Here is a 15,458-nt window from a genome sequence, read left to right as displayed (position 1 = left end):
ACATCGGAGGTCCTGTTGCTGTAAATGATGTCGCCTGGGTTTAACTCCAGGTCTCTTTGGCTCCAGAAGCAGTGCTCTTTCCTTGCTGTCTGAGGGGTGGGAATCCCTCAAAGGGGGAAGACGAGGGTGGGCTTCCAGGCTGGCCGTGATATGGGCAGAAGAGCACTCGGGGTGTCTGGAAGAGGAGAGGACCCCTTGCTTCCAGCTGTGGTAGAGGTGGGGCGAGGGCTCCTGTCCTCTGAGAGGGGATGGGCTGGAGGGTGGAGGGTGGAGGTGGCTGCTACTCTGATCAAGGGGCCTGGTGTTCTGAGTGGGGATGCACTGTGACCAGGTCAAGGGTAGCGTTGGGGGCCTGGATTTCCTGGCAGCAGAAGCAGGGCAGCTGTCCCTCCTGGCAGTGGCCTGCCCTGCATGGGGGGCGGGGGTGTATGGGCCTCAGCCCAGCCCATGGGGGCAGCTCAGCTCTGATGTAAATACTGTTAAAGCTGAGGGTTGGTGAGCAGAAAGAAAGCAATCACTGGGAAAGGTCAGAGGGAGTTTGCATGGTGGATGACGGGGATTTTTTTTCTCTCCTCTGACACCAAAGCTAGTGACTTAGAATGTAAAGAGCCTGCCATACCCAGGGATAGTTCCATGGCTGGCTGGGAAGGTGGCTGGCTGGGAAGGTGGCTGGCTTCCGAAGCACTTTCTCAAATGCTGCCCTCTCCCCCCTGAGGGCTTGACAAAGCAGAGGGTGCATCCTTAACATTGTTATTGTTGTTATCATCAGGGTTTGTGAGTTGTGACTCAGGAAGTCTGCAGGAAGGTGCTTGGCAAGGCGATCGGAGGCTCACTGGAGCTGCATCTTAAGGAAAGGAAGGAGCGTGCACACTGCAAAGGTTAAAACAGAAGTGGAGGAGAAGGGAGAATGTTAAGTGGCTGAAGGAGAGGCTTAGGGGAGGGAGGAAAGGGCCATCCTCCTGGCCGCCCCGTGGTTGTGATGGTCCTTTGGAGGCCAGGCACCAGGGGCCTTTCATCCTTCCCTCTCTCAGTGATGCTAAGCCTGCCATCTTAGCTCTTAGCACGCCAGGCCTTCCGGTTCCCCCGGATCTGGCTATCCTGGCTGTTTTTTCTCTCTTGCTTCCAAGTCTCTTCATCGTGCCTCTTGAGGCCAGTCCTGCCCTCCTGTGCCCACATGTGTCCCTCTGCAGTGGAGACTGCCTGTCCTTGTCCTGACTGGCCGGGCCACCTGTGCTGCTTCCTGTTGTCACTCCGGCTGCCAGGCTGGGTGTGCTTTCTCTTCTGGGCAGCCTGACTTCCAGCCGTCCTCTCCCGCAAGCTCAGGGTTTGCTCAGTATGTCCCTGGGGACTTTGCCACGGCCTTTGCCTGCAGATCCATCCCCCACTTTTCTGTGTGTCTCCTCCCTGGTCTGTGGCGATGCAGCACTTCTCACCTTCCCTTCCTGACCTTCGTCCCGGTCCTTCTTCCTCCTTTCAGCTGGGGTGTTCCTTTGTCTTCTCCCTCTGAACGCTGACCCTGGAGCCTTCACTGGCCTCAAGGCTCACTCTCCAGCCTGGAGGATGTCTGCACTGTCCACGTGTCCACACCTGCACGTATTATCTACCACCTTCCTCGACAAGACCAGAGCCTTTTCTGCCACTGCTGCTCAGTTCTTCCACACGCCTAGCCCAGAACCCTTGGAATCGTTCTAGCCTCTTCTCTCTTCCTTCCTTGCTTACATAGAAATAATCACTGAGTTCTCTTGTTTGCCCCCAAGGCTCTTGGATAGACCCATTTCTCTCCCCTTGGACAGCCACCCAGCTGGTCCATCCACCTCCAGCCTCCCTGGTGGCTGCCCAGTCTAAGGTCATGGCCAGATGAGGCTTTTGAGCCCAGCTTTCCAGACCCCTGGGTTGGCTTTACCCACGCTCTTCCACGACTCTCCAATCCAGATGATCACTGAGCTGTGGTCTGTCTGCTTTTGGTGGTCCCTCCCGTGTCTTCCAAGAGCTGCTGCAGGCTCACTTTATAACATGCTCCTAGTGGGTGACCTCTGTGAAGGTCAGGAGTGTGGTAACCAGTGTGATTCGTCGTGTTTATGATGCTAAGCAGATATTTCCTGGGGACTTTCAAGGAGCCAGGCACTGTGTTGAGCCCTGCCCTCCAGAGCTCTTAGTCTAGGGGTGGGATAGGGATGGGGGAGGGAAGAAAGGAGACACCTCCACGGGGAGTTCTAAACCAGGCTGGCCTCGGGAAGTGCCCAGTTTAAACCCTAGCATACTGGGTGATAGTGTCCAAGCAGCTTGCTCAGTGCGTTTCTTACTGTGAGCTTAAGATCTCTTCGGTGTGAGGGTGAACGTGGGGTCAGAGACTTTGGTGGCTGGCTGGAAAGTGTTTGTTTACTGTGAGGGTGGCTGTTGGTTAGATGATCTGAGGGATTTACTGGGTTTTACATAAAGGAAGCTGTGGGTTGCCATGAGACTTGACTCTTAAGGTTTCTGCTGTAGACATTGTGTTGTCACTGGCCCAAACAGCATGCCACTCTGCTGCCCGGACAGGTGGGCACTGGGTCCGTCCTCACTCCTTTCCCCTTTCCTTCTCCCCAGTACCTGAAGTGAAGGTGCCTGCCAGTCTCAGGTGGCCTGGTCTACAGGTCAAAGTACCGAGGCACGGGGCAAGGGCAGTTGTTTTTCCTGACTGACCATATTATCTGAGGTTTAAAAACAGACCAGCATCAGTGTGTTTTTCCAACAGATTCTTTTCTTTTTTTCCTTCAGTCATGTACATTGAGCTATGGACTTTTTAGTCTGAAGTCCATTAGCTCCCTGAGAGCAGTAGAATAACAGGTAATAATATGATGGAATGAACTTTTTGGTGAGCTCTCAAGGTGGGTTACATAAGGGCAGTGGGTCCTCAAGTATTGTACCCAGTCTGCAGGGCAGACTGAGGGACACATATTTCCTCAACTCCTCCTCCTGGATAGTTTTACCCTAGGGAGAATGAACATTTGAATTCTAATAGCAGATTATATTTAGAAACATTAGAATATGGCTACATTTCTGTCTTCTACTCTGTGGAGATGGAACATTGTATTATATATTATGGTAACTGATACCGTTGGAGTGCTTTATGATTTATAAAGCATGTTCGATAAATTACCCCATTTCATCCTCCCAGCAGTCCCACTAGGGAGGTATTGTTATTTCCATGTCAGATGCAAGGCACTAAGCCATAGAAGGTTGAGTGACGTTGGCTAGGCATCTTAGCTACTGAGTGGTAGAGCTCAGATGCAGCTCAAGACTTCTGCTGCAAAGAGGCAATGGACTGAGAGGGCGTCGGGTCAAATAGAATGACGAGGGTTCAGGTTCTGGCCCTGTTACTTATTAGCTATGTAACTTTGGTCACATTATTTAACTGATCAGTACAGCCAAGCATATCAGATAATCTACGGTTGCCTCCTTTTATTGACCACATTCATCCATAACTCTTTGTCCTTGCTCATAACATTGTGGGCTGGTTGCTCTGTAGACTACAGGATGTATGTCCTGGACTCCTGTTCACCATCAGCATGGTAATCCTCCTTGTCTCTCTCTGTGGGATCCTTCGTTCCCTAGGTTCCATGTCTTTCTCATTTTTTACTCACTTGTTGTTTTGGTAGAGCATGACTTCCAGTATTTTCCTGAGAAAGGGTGTATTGGTGGTAAGTTTTTCATATCTGTACTCACAATTGACAGACAGTTTGGCTGGATATAGAATTCCAGTTGGAGAGCATGTTGCATGAGGGTCGTGAAGGCAATGCTTCATCGTCCTCTGGTGTGCTGAGAAGCAGTCTTAGGCCAGTTTTGACTCCTGGTCTTTTTGTATGTGATGGGGTTTTTTTTCTTTGAAACTTTCAGAATCTCCTCTTTGTCAGCAGTGTTCTGAAAGTTTTCAGCGATGTGCTTTGGTGAGAGTCCTCTTTTTATTCATTGTGTGGGACCTTCTCAACTGGAGACTTACATTCTTTAATTCTGGGGTATTTTCTTCAATTTTTTGGTTTTTTTTGTTTTTTTGATAGTTTCTTTTACTCCGTTGACTTCTTTTTCTGGAGTTACTTTAATTTGGCTCTTGCACTTAATGGATCAATTTTCTTATTTTTCTTACCTTTTTCTTCTTTTTTTTTATTGCTTGATTTTATGTTTTATTTTCTAGGAGTTTTTTAAAATTTTACTTTCAACTCTATTGAAATTGTTTAGTTCTGTGAGAGTTTTACTTTCCAAGAGTTTTTCCTGATCCTCTTTGACTATTTCTTTCTCACAGCATTCCATTGTTTTTAAAAAAAATTTTTTTTTATTTGAGAGAGAGAGAGCACAAGCGAGAGCACAAGCAGGGGGAGCGGCAGAGGGAGAGGGAGAAGCAGGCTCCCCGCTGAGCAGGGAGCCCGTTGTGGGGCTCGATCCCAGGACCCTGAAATCATGACCTGAGCCGAAGGCAGATGCTTAACCGACTGAGCCACCCAGGTGCCCCGCATTCTATTCTTGTTTTATGGATGCCGCATTTCATTTCTCTGAGAATAATAATCAAAGTTTTGCTGTTTCCTGATCTTTTTCTTTTCTGCCAAGTATCATCTTCTTTTAGATGTTCTCATCCCTGTGTTTTGTATTGAGGGCTTTTCTCAAATATCCAGGAACTCGGGTTATCTGTATTGCATTGCAGTGCATTGGAGACTGTGAATGTGAGGAAGAGGTGGGGGGCACTTGTTTACTCAGGGGGCCTCACAGTGGGCATTTCAGTGGGAACTCAGTTGTCTCATTGGAGAATCTCCAAATCACCATCTTCAGGCTGTTTTTCTTGTGCTTCTCAGTTTCCACAGAGAAAAATTCTCTAATCTCCTGCTTGGGGGAGTAAGACTGGCAGCATTCTGGAAAAGGGAAGGGAGATGTTGGGGTGTGGGGGCAAAGGGGGATGGGTGATCTCAAGGTTCAGTTTGTAGACTTTCCCTTAATCCCCTTGTTTTCTCTCAGGTCCATACTTCTGTCTGCCTGGTGTCTCCCAGCAGAGCTTTTCTTACTCAGTCTCTCCATATAGTAGCCCCGTGTTTTCTGCCAGCTAGGCAAGGGGCTGCTGGCCAGCATGTGGGCTGGGTGAGGGGATCTGCTGTGTGACTGTTCCTTATTCAGATTTTGAACACACCTCCTCCCCAGCCTGCTTCCAGCCCACCCCTCCTCGTGCCTGCAGAGGTGCTTGGGGCCTCCAGTATCCGAGGTGGTTCTCAGGGTTCTCTGGGAAGAATCGCTCGTTTCTTGTTGTCTGGTGTCCTGAGATCATTGGCTGAGTGGGAAAAGCTGAAAACCTTCCCTTCCCATCCTAAATATGAGAAGTGATCTTACTTCTCTGAGGATTAGTGCTTCTAGGTGGGATGGCGTTTTCACACTGCTCTGGTGTGTGGTGTCGGGGTGCAGTGTGGGGTACAGACACTGCCTTCCCAGAGAGGTCTGGTTGAGTAGGTGGCTAGTACGTGCACGCAGCCTGCTTAAGTAGTGTGTGGCTCGTACAGCTTTATGAAAGTGCCGGAAGAGGAGTGGTGAGTTGGACACTGGGAATGGGCCAGGCCGTGTCCTGGGGGGAGTTGTTGGTGATTTGGAGAGGGGGTAAGGTGGAAAGGTTGACACGGTATCCCCAGAAGGGTTGGTGTGCCCTTATCCCTCTGAAGTAAAGTGTGTTTAGGCAGCGTGTCTGCAGGCTCCCATTCTTCCTGGGGCCTGGCAGGAAGCTGGGGCTCATGGTCCTTGGCTTCTCGATCCCCAGGTGGTCCTGTTGGTGCAGCTGTCCTCCACAAAGGTCTCCTCACTCATCGAGAAAATTTCTGACCCCAAGGACTTGAAAAAACTTCTCAGGACCCGGAATAATGTGCTGGTGCTGTACTCCAAATCTGGTGAGTGTGCAGCCTGGCCTTAGGGGTCACCCATCAGGGAGGGGATGGTTTGGGTTCAGTGGGCACAGGTGGGATGCAGAGACCTCAGGACCAGAACCACTCAGGGAGGGCCCGAGGGTCATCAGGCTTGTCAGCTTTCCCCAGAAAATGAGGCAGAGGCACAGGGGGGTGTTTGTTCTGTCTCTTTTGGGTCCCCAAGAGGCTGTTTCAGTTCCCTGTAATCCATCTTTCTTAGGAAGAGCCTCTGGAGCCCTCACGACGTCAGGGGGAAGGGGTGTGTGTGAAGGGGGGTGGAGGATGGCGGTCACTGGGGATGGATGTCCTGGTGTCCTGGACAGGCACGGGCTGGCCACGACAGGGCACGCTTCGCCAGAGCTGTTGATGAACTGACTGGGCTGGCCTGTCGCCAGCTGAATCGGTCCCAGGCTTGGGAGCACGCACCCAGGCTGGCAGCCCTGGCCCTGCCTGGTCCTCATCTGTCCCACTGTGGGGTCAGCACATGGGACTGAGTTGGCAGTGGGCTCCAAGAGCAGGACAGAGCAGTTTCAGTGGGGGTAGGAGCTGCGGCTTGGCTCTTCTGACCTTGAGGCTGGCAAGGGCATAGTGGATGGAGAGAGGTTTGCTCAGCTCCTGGCTGTGACTTTGAACATCTGACTGTTGATGTCGTTCCAGCAGAGTTAAGTGTTTTCGCTGCTCCTAAGGATGCCAAGTTTTCTGTGCCCTGGAGGAGCAACAGCCAGTGACGGGGCCGGTTCCGGGCACAGTTCTCCCTGGCAGCTCATCTTCAACGCTCCTGGGCACGGGGGGGGGGGGGGGGGGGATGGATGTTTTGGATGTGTGTCTCTCCAGAAGCCTGCCTCCTCTGAGCACCCTGGCATTTGCTACTTCTTGCCCATTTGAGGGCTTGGCATACACTTCTTAAGGTCGTGGTTGGGAGCCTGGCATGTGTCTTGCAGCTCTCTGTTGTCAGGAGTAGGGGGAAATTGAGGCAAGGGAGAAGCAGAGTTGCTCCTGAGCCCTGGGGCGCAGGGCCCTGAATAAGCATGGCTCACCCCCTTGGATGCTCGTGGAGCCGATGGTTGCCAGTGCGGAAACGCACTCAATTCCTTCTCTGGGTCGGTGCTGTCACAGAAGCTTGTCATCCTACACAGTCTCTGCGGGGAACTCCTGGGACCCACTCCCATTTGCTCCTTTGCCGTGAGGAAGGCAGTGCAGGTTGTCAGAGAGCGTCCAGTTTACCCGTGGGGAAACTGAGGCAAAGGGAGACTGGCTGACTCGTCTGAGGTCTACCAGCTGGTAGATGGTAGAGCTGGCCCTCTGTGCTGCCCCCACCTTGTTTCCTCTGCTAGAGGGTAGGGAAAAATGTATGAATCCTGCAATGATGGAAGGCTCTGAGATCAGGAAATGATTATGGTAGTTGTGGGGCAGGACACAGGGCCTGGACCACTCTTACTTTCTCATCTGCGCTCCCCCAGCCGCTGGCTGGCTCATCGACAGTGGGGTTTCCAGTGCTTCCCGGGCTCCTCTCTGCCTTGGACTGTCAGGCAGCAGGACCGAGGTGATGATTTTACCTTCCTGCCCCCTTGCCCAGACCTGCTGCCAGACCTGTGGCCCTCACTGGGCTTTTGGAGCAGTGAAGTAATTGGACTTTCTGCGCTCCCATCCCCCCAAGCAGGGCCTCCCTTTCCCCTGCTGAAAGGCGGGGTTCAGAGTGGGATGCTTCATATAGCTCTACTTCAGCTTCTGCCCCCCGCCCCGCCCTAGCAAGCCCTGTCTCGTGATGGAGCGATGGCTTTTCCCACCTCTGCTGTGCCCCCTCCTCCAGTTGGGCTTGTGGGGGTTCCTGGGAGTGCCTCCTTCGTGTGGCTCTGTGAAGCTCTCTAGAAAGATGCTTTTTGTTCACTTCCATGAAAGGCTCAGCATGCTTTGTATTCACAAACAGCTACCATTATCCATGCTAGAAAAGGAGATCTGTGCAGGCAAATAATTCAGACATCATTTCTGCTCGGCTTTGGAATGTACCTTATGGTTTTTGGTGGGGGAGGCAGCAGACTTCCTCTCCCTCCCAGTGTCTGCATGCTGCGCCCTTCAAGCGAGCTCCCAGGTGTGACGGGGAACGGTGGTGCACTGGCCACAGCCCCTCTGCAGCGACCGTTGCAAACTGGCAGTGTTGGAACCGTGGCCGCGAGGCTCCGTCCCCAAGCACCTGCCCTTCCACGGTAGTTTCTGGTACTTTGCCCAGACTCCTGGACCTTTGAAAAACTTCCTTTCTTGTGTTCACTCCACCCTGCCCCAAGGCATAGTGCGTGTTTTTGCAGGTGACCCTCCAGGTACTGCCAGGGCTGGCCCTTCTGTTGCTGCTGGGGAAATGCACTGTGAAATGTGACCTGGGTCCACTTGGCATTGGTCCATCGGAGACTAGTGTCACATACAAACCTCATTTAAGCACCAGGTTGTACTGAGGCCCTGCTGAGATGAGGATGTGATACACAAGTAAAGGAAGGGTCTGGCCCCTACTCTTGGCAGCTCCCAGCTTGGGCTCCAGGACAGGAGTGTGGAATTGGCAAACTTGTTCCCTACGTTAGTTATAGAATTGTAATCGTTTGGTTATAGGATTTTCACAGTTTGTCCCAGAAAAGTAATGAGTCAGAGATTCTACTGAGAGTTGAGCATCTGGCTTAAGGATTCTTGGAAGAGTGGGGTGTGAGGTGTGGCATAAAGGAGGGGTGAGTTGGGACTCTGTGTCTGTGAGGAGGGCTCCGGAGGCTGGCGGGAGCAGGGGTTTCTGAGAAGAATTCTCACCGAACTATTGATCTCTGGGTCAGTGTTGTAACTGGTGCCCTGGACTTCCCCTCTGGGACGGGTCTCCATCCTTCCTTGCCCCTGAGGGAAGATGGCAGGAGTGGTCCTGGGGTGCTCGGCCACAGATGTTTAATTTTTTAATTTTTTTACAGAGGCTGCAGCTGAAAGTCATCTCAGGTTATTATCCACTGTGGCCCAGGCCGTGAAAGGACAAGGCACCATCTGCTGGGTCGACTGTGGGTATGTCCTGGGGACATGGGGCGTGGAGGCTGGAGGGCAGGGCCTCCTTGGGGCATTCGGAGGGTGGGGTAGGGAATTGTCCCTGATGAACGCTCGGGAGAGAGGACATGATGGCGAGATTGCGGTAGGAAAGCCTCTCTCCCCTTACCGCAGGGTCACCCATGGACTAGAGAAGGGGCAGTTGTGGCTTCCCACCTGTTCTTTCCAGCCCCACCACTCTTCTTCTCTTTTTCCATAGTGCTTTTCCTTTTTACTCTGTTGTCATGTGTCACATGATTTATTTCTCCCCAGTGGGTTGGAAAGGGGGTCTTGATGCCCTGAGAAGCAAGGTTATTTTCAGGGTCACCCAGTGGGCTTGCTTGGGGGAGGGGTCTGCAGCAAGAACCATGGGCTTTACCCCCAGCCCAGGTCATTAATAGCCCACAACGCGAAAGTGGTGGAATCAGCTGGTCGAGGGACTGCTGCCTCGCCTTCTGAGGTGGCTCCATTAGCTCAGCCCTGGACAGGTAGCTTTGTCCTTCCAGCACTCTCTTCTGACCTGTGTCTTCCTGCCCACCCCCGCCTGTCCCGGTGCCAGCACTGCCTGCCCCTCCTCCACATCCTCCTCCTCCTTCCCGGCCTCCCTCCGCCCAGTGTTAAGGTGGCAGGATCAAACACCAGCCCCCAGGCAGGTGTCTGTAGGAAGGGGGGCTACTTCTTAGGATGGGGAAGGGGTTTCTTGATGGAATTCCTCTGATTCTTCCAAGTGTGGGAGTTTGAGTCCAGGGTGTGCTCAGCTTGCCTTTCCTTCCAGTCATTAGGCATAATTTCCACATCTCTCTGTACGTCGTGCGTGCGTGCACATACGCATACCCCCTCGTTATATAATCAGCTCCCACTTTGGTATACATTGGCCTAAGTACAGAAAAGGCACATAGAGAGTGAGTGAATGTAGGAAAAATGTAACTAAGAGCAGGTTTGTCCTTTGTATGTTTGAGCACCTACTGTATGCAAGGCTCTATGTTGTACTTGGCGGATACCAGCATTTACATCCGCTTCTGACCGAGGACAGGAAGTGCTTCCAGAGTCACTGTGTCTGGACTTGGACTTGGGGTCTGTCAGGGGTATGGGCTTGGGATGAGGAGGGGAAAGGAGAATATTGCACTGCTGTTAGTACAGGGAAGAGATGGGGCTCTGCTGGGAAAAGAGGCAGTTCTTTTCGTGGATGGCCTATAAAGGGCTTCCTAACCTTTCCTGTAGCTGCTCTTGCCTGAGCCGCAGCCCGGCTACTAGCCCGTGGGTTAACTGAGCTTCACCGGCTCTGCTCCAGTGTGGTCTTCCCCTTCAGCCGGAGCTCTGAACGGCCGTTTTGTGAATGAACTTCTGGGACACGCTGATTTATAAGTTGACGGCCTCAAGTTCGTCCTGCCCGTGATTGGAGAGAATTGAAGGGAGATGTATATTTTGACAAAGCGGTGCATGAGACCAGGAGAAGAAGTCTTAGCTGAGTGGTGTTTGCTGTAGGGGTGTGCGTGTGCGTTCCTGTCTCTGGCCTCACACCTGATTTACTCAAACACCAGTTTAATTGAGAAACTGCTCACCAGATATTTGGTGAGATCTTGGCCATTGGTTAATTCTAGTTCATAGTTGGTCTAAAAGTGTTCTTGTCTCCTAGGTATGTCTCAGTCTCCCACGTTTTCCCTGGAGTGCACTGTGTGACTGGCAAAGCGACAGAGCCTCCTCGAGGGGACAGGGCACTTTGGAATCTCCATATCTGGAGATGACACAGGTCCTGCCAAGCTGGTAGAGCCTGCCTATCACAGAGAGTTCTTAGGGTTGCAGGTGGCAGAAATGGGAAGGAGAGCTTAGATGTAGTCGCTGCCTTCACCTGCACGTTCCTAAGCACTTACTGTATCCCTTGAGGTACACAGATGGATAATAGCGTCCTCAGGAGCTCAGCATGCAAGGAGGAAGCAGACACCGAACCCGGTGATCACAATCATGTGAGAAATGTGATCAATGGAGGCCATGGGTGCGAGGGGTGTCCCTTTATTCTGCCTGGAAAGGTTGAGAAAAGCTGCACAGTGAAAGTAGAGTTACAGTTTGGGGCAAAGACCTTTGAGTACCAGGTCTTTAAAGTGCCCTGGCTTTCCCTGCAGGCACTTCCCTGCCTGTGGTGTGGGCCCCGAGCACTGCCTAGGGCCCTCTGCTGCTGGGTGTGGGGGCAGCAGTCCTGCTCTGCTCCCTGTAGGGGCAGGACTAGAGGGGGCCAGGGCTAGAACATTAGAATCCAGGGCTTGTTTGGAGACGTGATGCCTGGAGTCAGTAAAAGTGCCAGTGGGAGAAATAATCCTGTGACTTTTGATGTGCTAAGATGAAAATCCAGGGGGCCACCTTAGAACTTAAAGAGGTAACCTTAGGACAAAAGGACAGACCATTCCATGTAGTTGCCACTCAGTTCATCCCTCTAAGAGGAAGTATAGACTGAAATGTTACATGGCTTTTAAAATATGGACTATGGAGCTGTAATGGGCTGTGTTGGAAGCAGGAGTATCTGGGTCCAAGTTTGAAGTCAGAGGCAGGGTGCAGTGAGATCTTCCCAGAGCAGCCCAAAGGACAGAACTCGGGGCTCTAGTCTACGCAGGCCACTGGGGATGGCAGTCCTCATGGACAGCCATTACACAGGGAGCTACAAGGGCGTGAGCTGGTTCTGCCCTCCTGCTTGGCCACTCCTGCCCTCGACTTCTGAACGTGCCCTGTATACCATTAGGGGAACCCACCACGTTAACCCCAGGGCCCGGTGATGACAGCTCTCACTGTGTCCTAAATGAGTTCAGTCTGTGTTTATGAGTCTGAATGAGATGCTCTGGGGATGGGCAGAAGCACTCTCGGGAACACTTTCTCTTGACGTTTGCAGTGGAATGAGCAGGTGGAACGGAGCCAGCGTCTGCTCACTTTTTATCCTAGCAGCTATTAAATAGCAGGTGGTCAGCCAGAGTGCGCCTCCCCTCACACGGGCCCTCCTGAGGTTCCCCATCTCTCATCCTTTCCAGCTATGCTTCCTGCCTTGTTAGCAAAGAGTTGGAGGCTAGAATAAGCATGCCAGGGCTTGGGGGGGGGTGACAGGAAGGTCTCGAGTGAAGAGCCCACTCTGCTTTTCTCCCTTAAAGGGCAGGTGGAGGGAATGGGGCATTCTAGGGCAAGAGAAGATGGTGCTGTGGTGTGAAGTGTCTTTGAAGGTGTGCGGAATAATGGCAGAGGCCTGGGTTGAAGGGCCATCTTTGCTTCTTACGAGCCCTATGACCTTGGACAGATCGGTTTCCTCACCTGTAAATGGGACAATAGTACATATTCTGCTGCCTGTCCAGGTCCATAGTGAGGGACCAGTAAATGGAAATTCTTTCTAGAATATAATTTAAGTGTGAGATCCCATTTTTACTGTTACTTTTCACCTGGGCAGGATTGTTCAGGGCATTCCCAGAAGAAGCCGAGGGGGAGAAATGGTGCATGTATTCTTCAATGGCTCTTTCTTGGGGGAGGATCCCCTGGGTGTCGACAGGATGCCTCTGGAGACAGTTCTGAGCATGAAAGTCAGTGCCAGTGCACGGCTGTTGTGCTCTGATCCTTAAGTTTGCAGTGTAGTGGGACTTGTAGGACTGGAGGTCATGGGGCCAGGCTTTGAGTCCGACGGACAGCTGATAGCTGGTGGACCTTTGGCAAGTTGCTGCTCCTCTCTGGGGTTCAGCGTCAGCTTGTGGAGTTCAGTCTTCAGTTGGCGCTCATCCCTGAAGAGCCTGGTTCAGAAAATCCTGGAAGCTGCGAGGTTTGGTGTGCAGTATGGATGCATGTAAGTTTGTGGCAGTCTGTTTTGGGTGGGGTCTTTCTCTGCGTCTCCCTCCCGTTCTGGGTGTCTGCCCCGTATGTCTCTCCTGTCCTTCCCTCGGAGCTGCTGGCGTCTCCTGCTTTGTTCCCACTTCCTTACTAGTTTGTCGCCTCTTCCCCGTCCCTGGGTCCCTGCCTCCCCCGATTTTTTTGGTCCTTGTCCTCTTCTCTATCTGGGTATTCCTTTTCCCCTTTTTCTCGATTTTCTGGCTCTTCCCTCCCTCCCTTCGCGTGTGTGGCTGCAGGCACACGCACCGCTCTGTGTTGGTTTTCTCCCAGGTCCCAGGCCCTGTAGCTTGTTGCTGTGAGGTGTCTGTAGGGTGTCTGGCTTCTGTCCAGGGATTTGTCAGCGCTCCCTTCCCCTCACTCCACCTCCTGGCTCAGACCTCAGCAGCCACGCTCGGGTTGGCTGGTGGTGGTTGTCCGGCTGTTAAGTGGGTTGTGTGTGAGGGAGTTGGTATTCCCCTCGTGCCCTGCAGCCTGGCACCGGGCTCGGCCTTGGCGTGGAGTGCTGCTGTGGGGGCAGCTGAGCGGGAGCCAGCAGGCGGGAGCTGTGCCTGGTATGCTAATTCCCAGGGCCGATTCTCACTGGGCCGAGACTGCAGATCGGGAGCTCACTGCTTGCTTTTCCTGAGGGTTTGAGGTCATTAGCTAGCCACATTTTCCTTCTTCCCTGCTCTCTTTCTCCTATCTGCTTTGGTTCCCCCGGAGCAGTGCTGACTTCCCAGATCCAAGACGTGGAGCCTCCCAGGGCAGGCATCACATATTTTGAAGTCTTATGTTTTCTTCTAAAAATTCTTTGAATTTAGCATTTGCTTCTTCATATGTCAGCGTGTTTAACATTACTTACCAGGGGATAAAGTGGACTCCCAGAAGAAGTGCCGTGTTTACGTTGTGGCTTCAGATGCCTCCCGGCACACTGCCCGGTGCTCTTGGGGGTGCCGTGCCCCTGCTGAGGAGCACGGCCTGGAATCTCTGGGCTGGGAGGCATGCCCCCCTCTCCTATTCCCATCCCTTTCATGAGCTGTGCTGTGTACGTCTTCCTTCATCCTGTGCCTTCTGGAGGCAGGTACCATACAGAACAGCCGAACTTGGGAGGATCCCTGTTATCCCAAGTCCCTCATCAGAGGGTGCTGTGTGACAACCAAGGCTGGTCCAGGTTTAAGACCCAGCTGTTCCAGGCTGTTCTGTCTCCTGCCTCAGGCCCTTCAGCTGCATTCTTTCAGTTGTCCTGGGTATGTGACACCCAGCAGTCACTCTGGCAGCGCTTTCTTGCTCACTTCTAGTCCTCTCCCATTTTCTTCATGTCTCAGGAGTGAGGCCTTTCCTTCATTTCCTGACCTGCCCGCCCTCAGGGGTCACAGGTCCACCTGCTCAGAATCCCACCGTGTTAGTCCCGGCAGATGGGAGAAACAGATTTACTGCTGCTTTGATGGGGCAGCAGACCCTGGAAAGTCCGGGGTAGCCTGGGGCACACCGTGCCTGGGACGGTGTGCTCCGTGTCCTGCCCAGCTGCAGGAGGCTGCCCCCGGCTTGTGTGGCGCTCAGGGTTCCGACTTGCTGAGGACCCAGTTGGGGGGCTGGAGGGAGATGCCTGAGTCCAAGTCTCCATCTTCTGTCCGGGGGCCTGGCTCCTGATTCCCATCAGGATATAGGCAGCCCACTTTATGTTTTAGTGCAACTGGTCCCTCTAGAGGAATTGACAGCTCCATTCACCTCGTGTGGACAGCTCCTACATTCTGCAGCTCGGGAAACCATGGGCCCCACCAGCGGTCACAGGCTGGCTGATGGTAGAGCCAGCTCTGGAAGTCGTCAGTCCCTCCAGCTGGCAGCTGGGCTGTCCTCCAGGGAGGGTGTGGTTCCATAGGCTGTGATTTGGGAAAAGCACGGCTCTCCTCCCTGAGCCTCCAGCACCTTGTTTCTTCTCTTCCTTCCTGCTCTCACCCCCTACCTTTCATCCCTGGGTCTGATTCCCTGGAGCGGGAGTGGCCAGCCTCTTGGGCCCCGGTGACCGCACATGCAGATCCAGTAAACACAGCAGCACGCACTGCAGCGGCCACGCCGTGCTGCTTGCCAGCCAGCCTGTAACACCTACAAATGCACGTGTCTGTGTCTTTGTCTTTCTGGCCTGCGGGTGGGGAGGGAAGTGTGTACAGGCCTCCGGAATCTTTCCCCCACATTCTGCGTAGAGGAGGGCCAAGGGGGGTGGGGCGGGACAGGATGTAGCAGGTCTGGGTGAGTAAACAGCGGAGGGAGGCAGGACTCCAGCCTCCCTAGCAGACAGACCGGCTGCATAGTCTGTTCTTGCAGGACAGTCGGGAGTGGCAGGTGAGGGCCTTTGCATGGCAGTCTACTCTCTGACCCATGGTGGTTTTCTCCCTCCCTCTGCATCCCAGCAGTGCCTCTCATTTCTCTGATTGCTGCCTTTGTCTCCCTGCCTTTTTCCCCCAGAGCCTCACTCACTGGCTGGGGAACGGAGGCAGAGAAAGAGGTAGCCAATAAATCAATTAATTGTGCTTAATCTATCAACCCAGATCCTTTTAAGGTCCTGAGCTTGGGTAATTTCTCTTCCCTTCTTGAACTCTTTAAGACTTTTATTGTCTGTGCTGAATGATTAGCACGTGCACGTGCGTGCCCACACACACACACACACACACACAC

General features: G+C 53.0%; 1 protein-coding gene across 1 annotated transcript in view; it reads left to right on the top strand.

Annotated features, from left to right (window-relative positions):
- PDIA5 (protein disulfide isomerase family A member 5) overlaps positions 1-15,458 on the top strand; it is a 67,267-nt gene that overhangs the window by 14,686 nt on the left and 37,123 nt on the right. The window contains exons 2-4 of the mRNA XM_034651376.1: positions 5,768-5,894; positions 8,849-9,173; positions 10,496-10,526. Of these exons, the coding sequence (XP_034507267.1) occupies positions 5,768-5,894; positions 8,849-9,173; positions 10,496-10,526 (483 nt within the window). The remainder of the gene's footprint in view (positions 1-5,767; positions 5,895-8,848; positions 9,174-10,495; positions 10,527-15,458) is intronic.

This window comes from Ailuropoda melanoleuca, unplaced genomic scaffold (genome assembly GCF_002007445.2).
Source record: "Ailuropoda melanoleuca isolate Jingjing unplaced genomic scaffold, ASM200744v2 unplaced-scaffold3780, whole genome shotgun sequence".
Classification (NCBI taxonomy): domain Eukaryota; kingdom Metazoa; phylum Chordata; class Mammalia; order Carnivora; family Ursidae; genus Ailuropoda; species Ailuropoda melanoleuca.
Note: the sequence above shows the minus strand (reverse complement) of the source record. Positions and strands in the feature narration are given on the sequence as shown.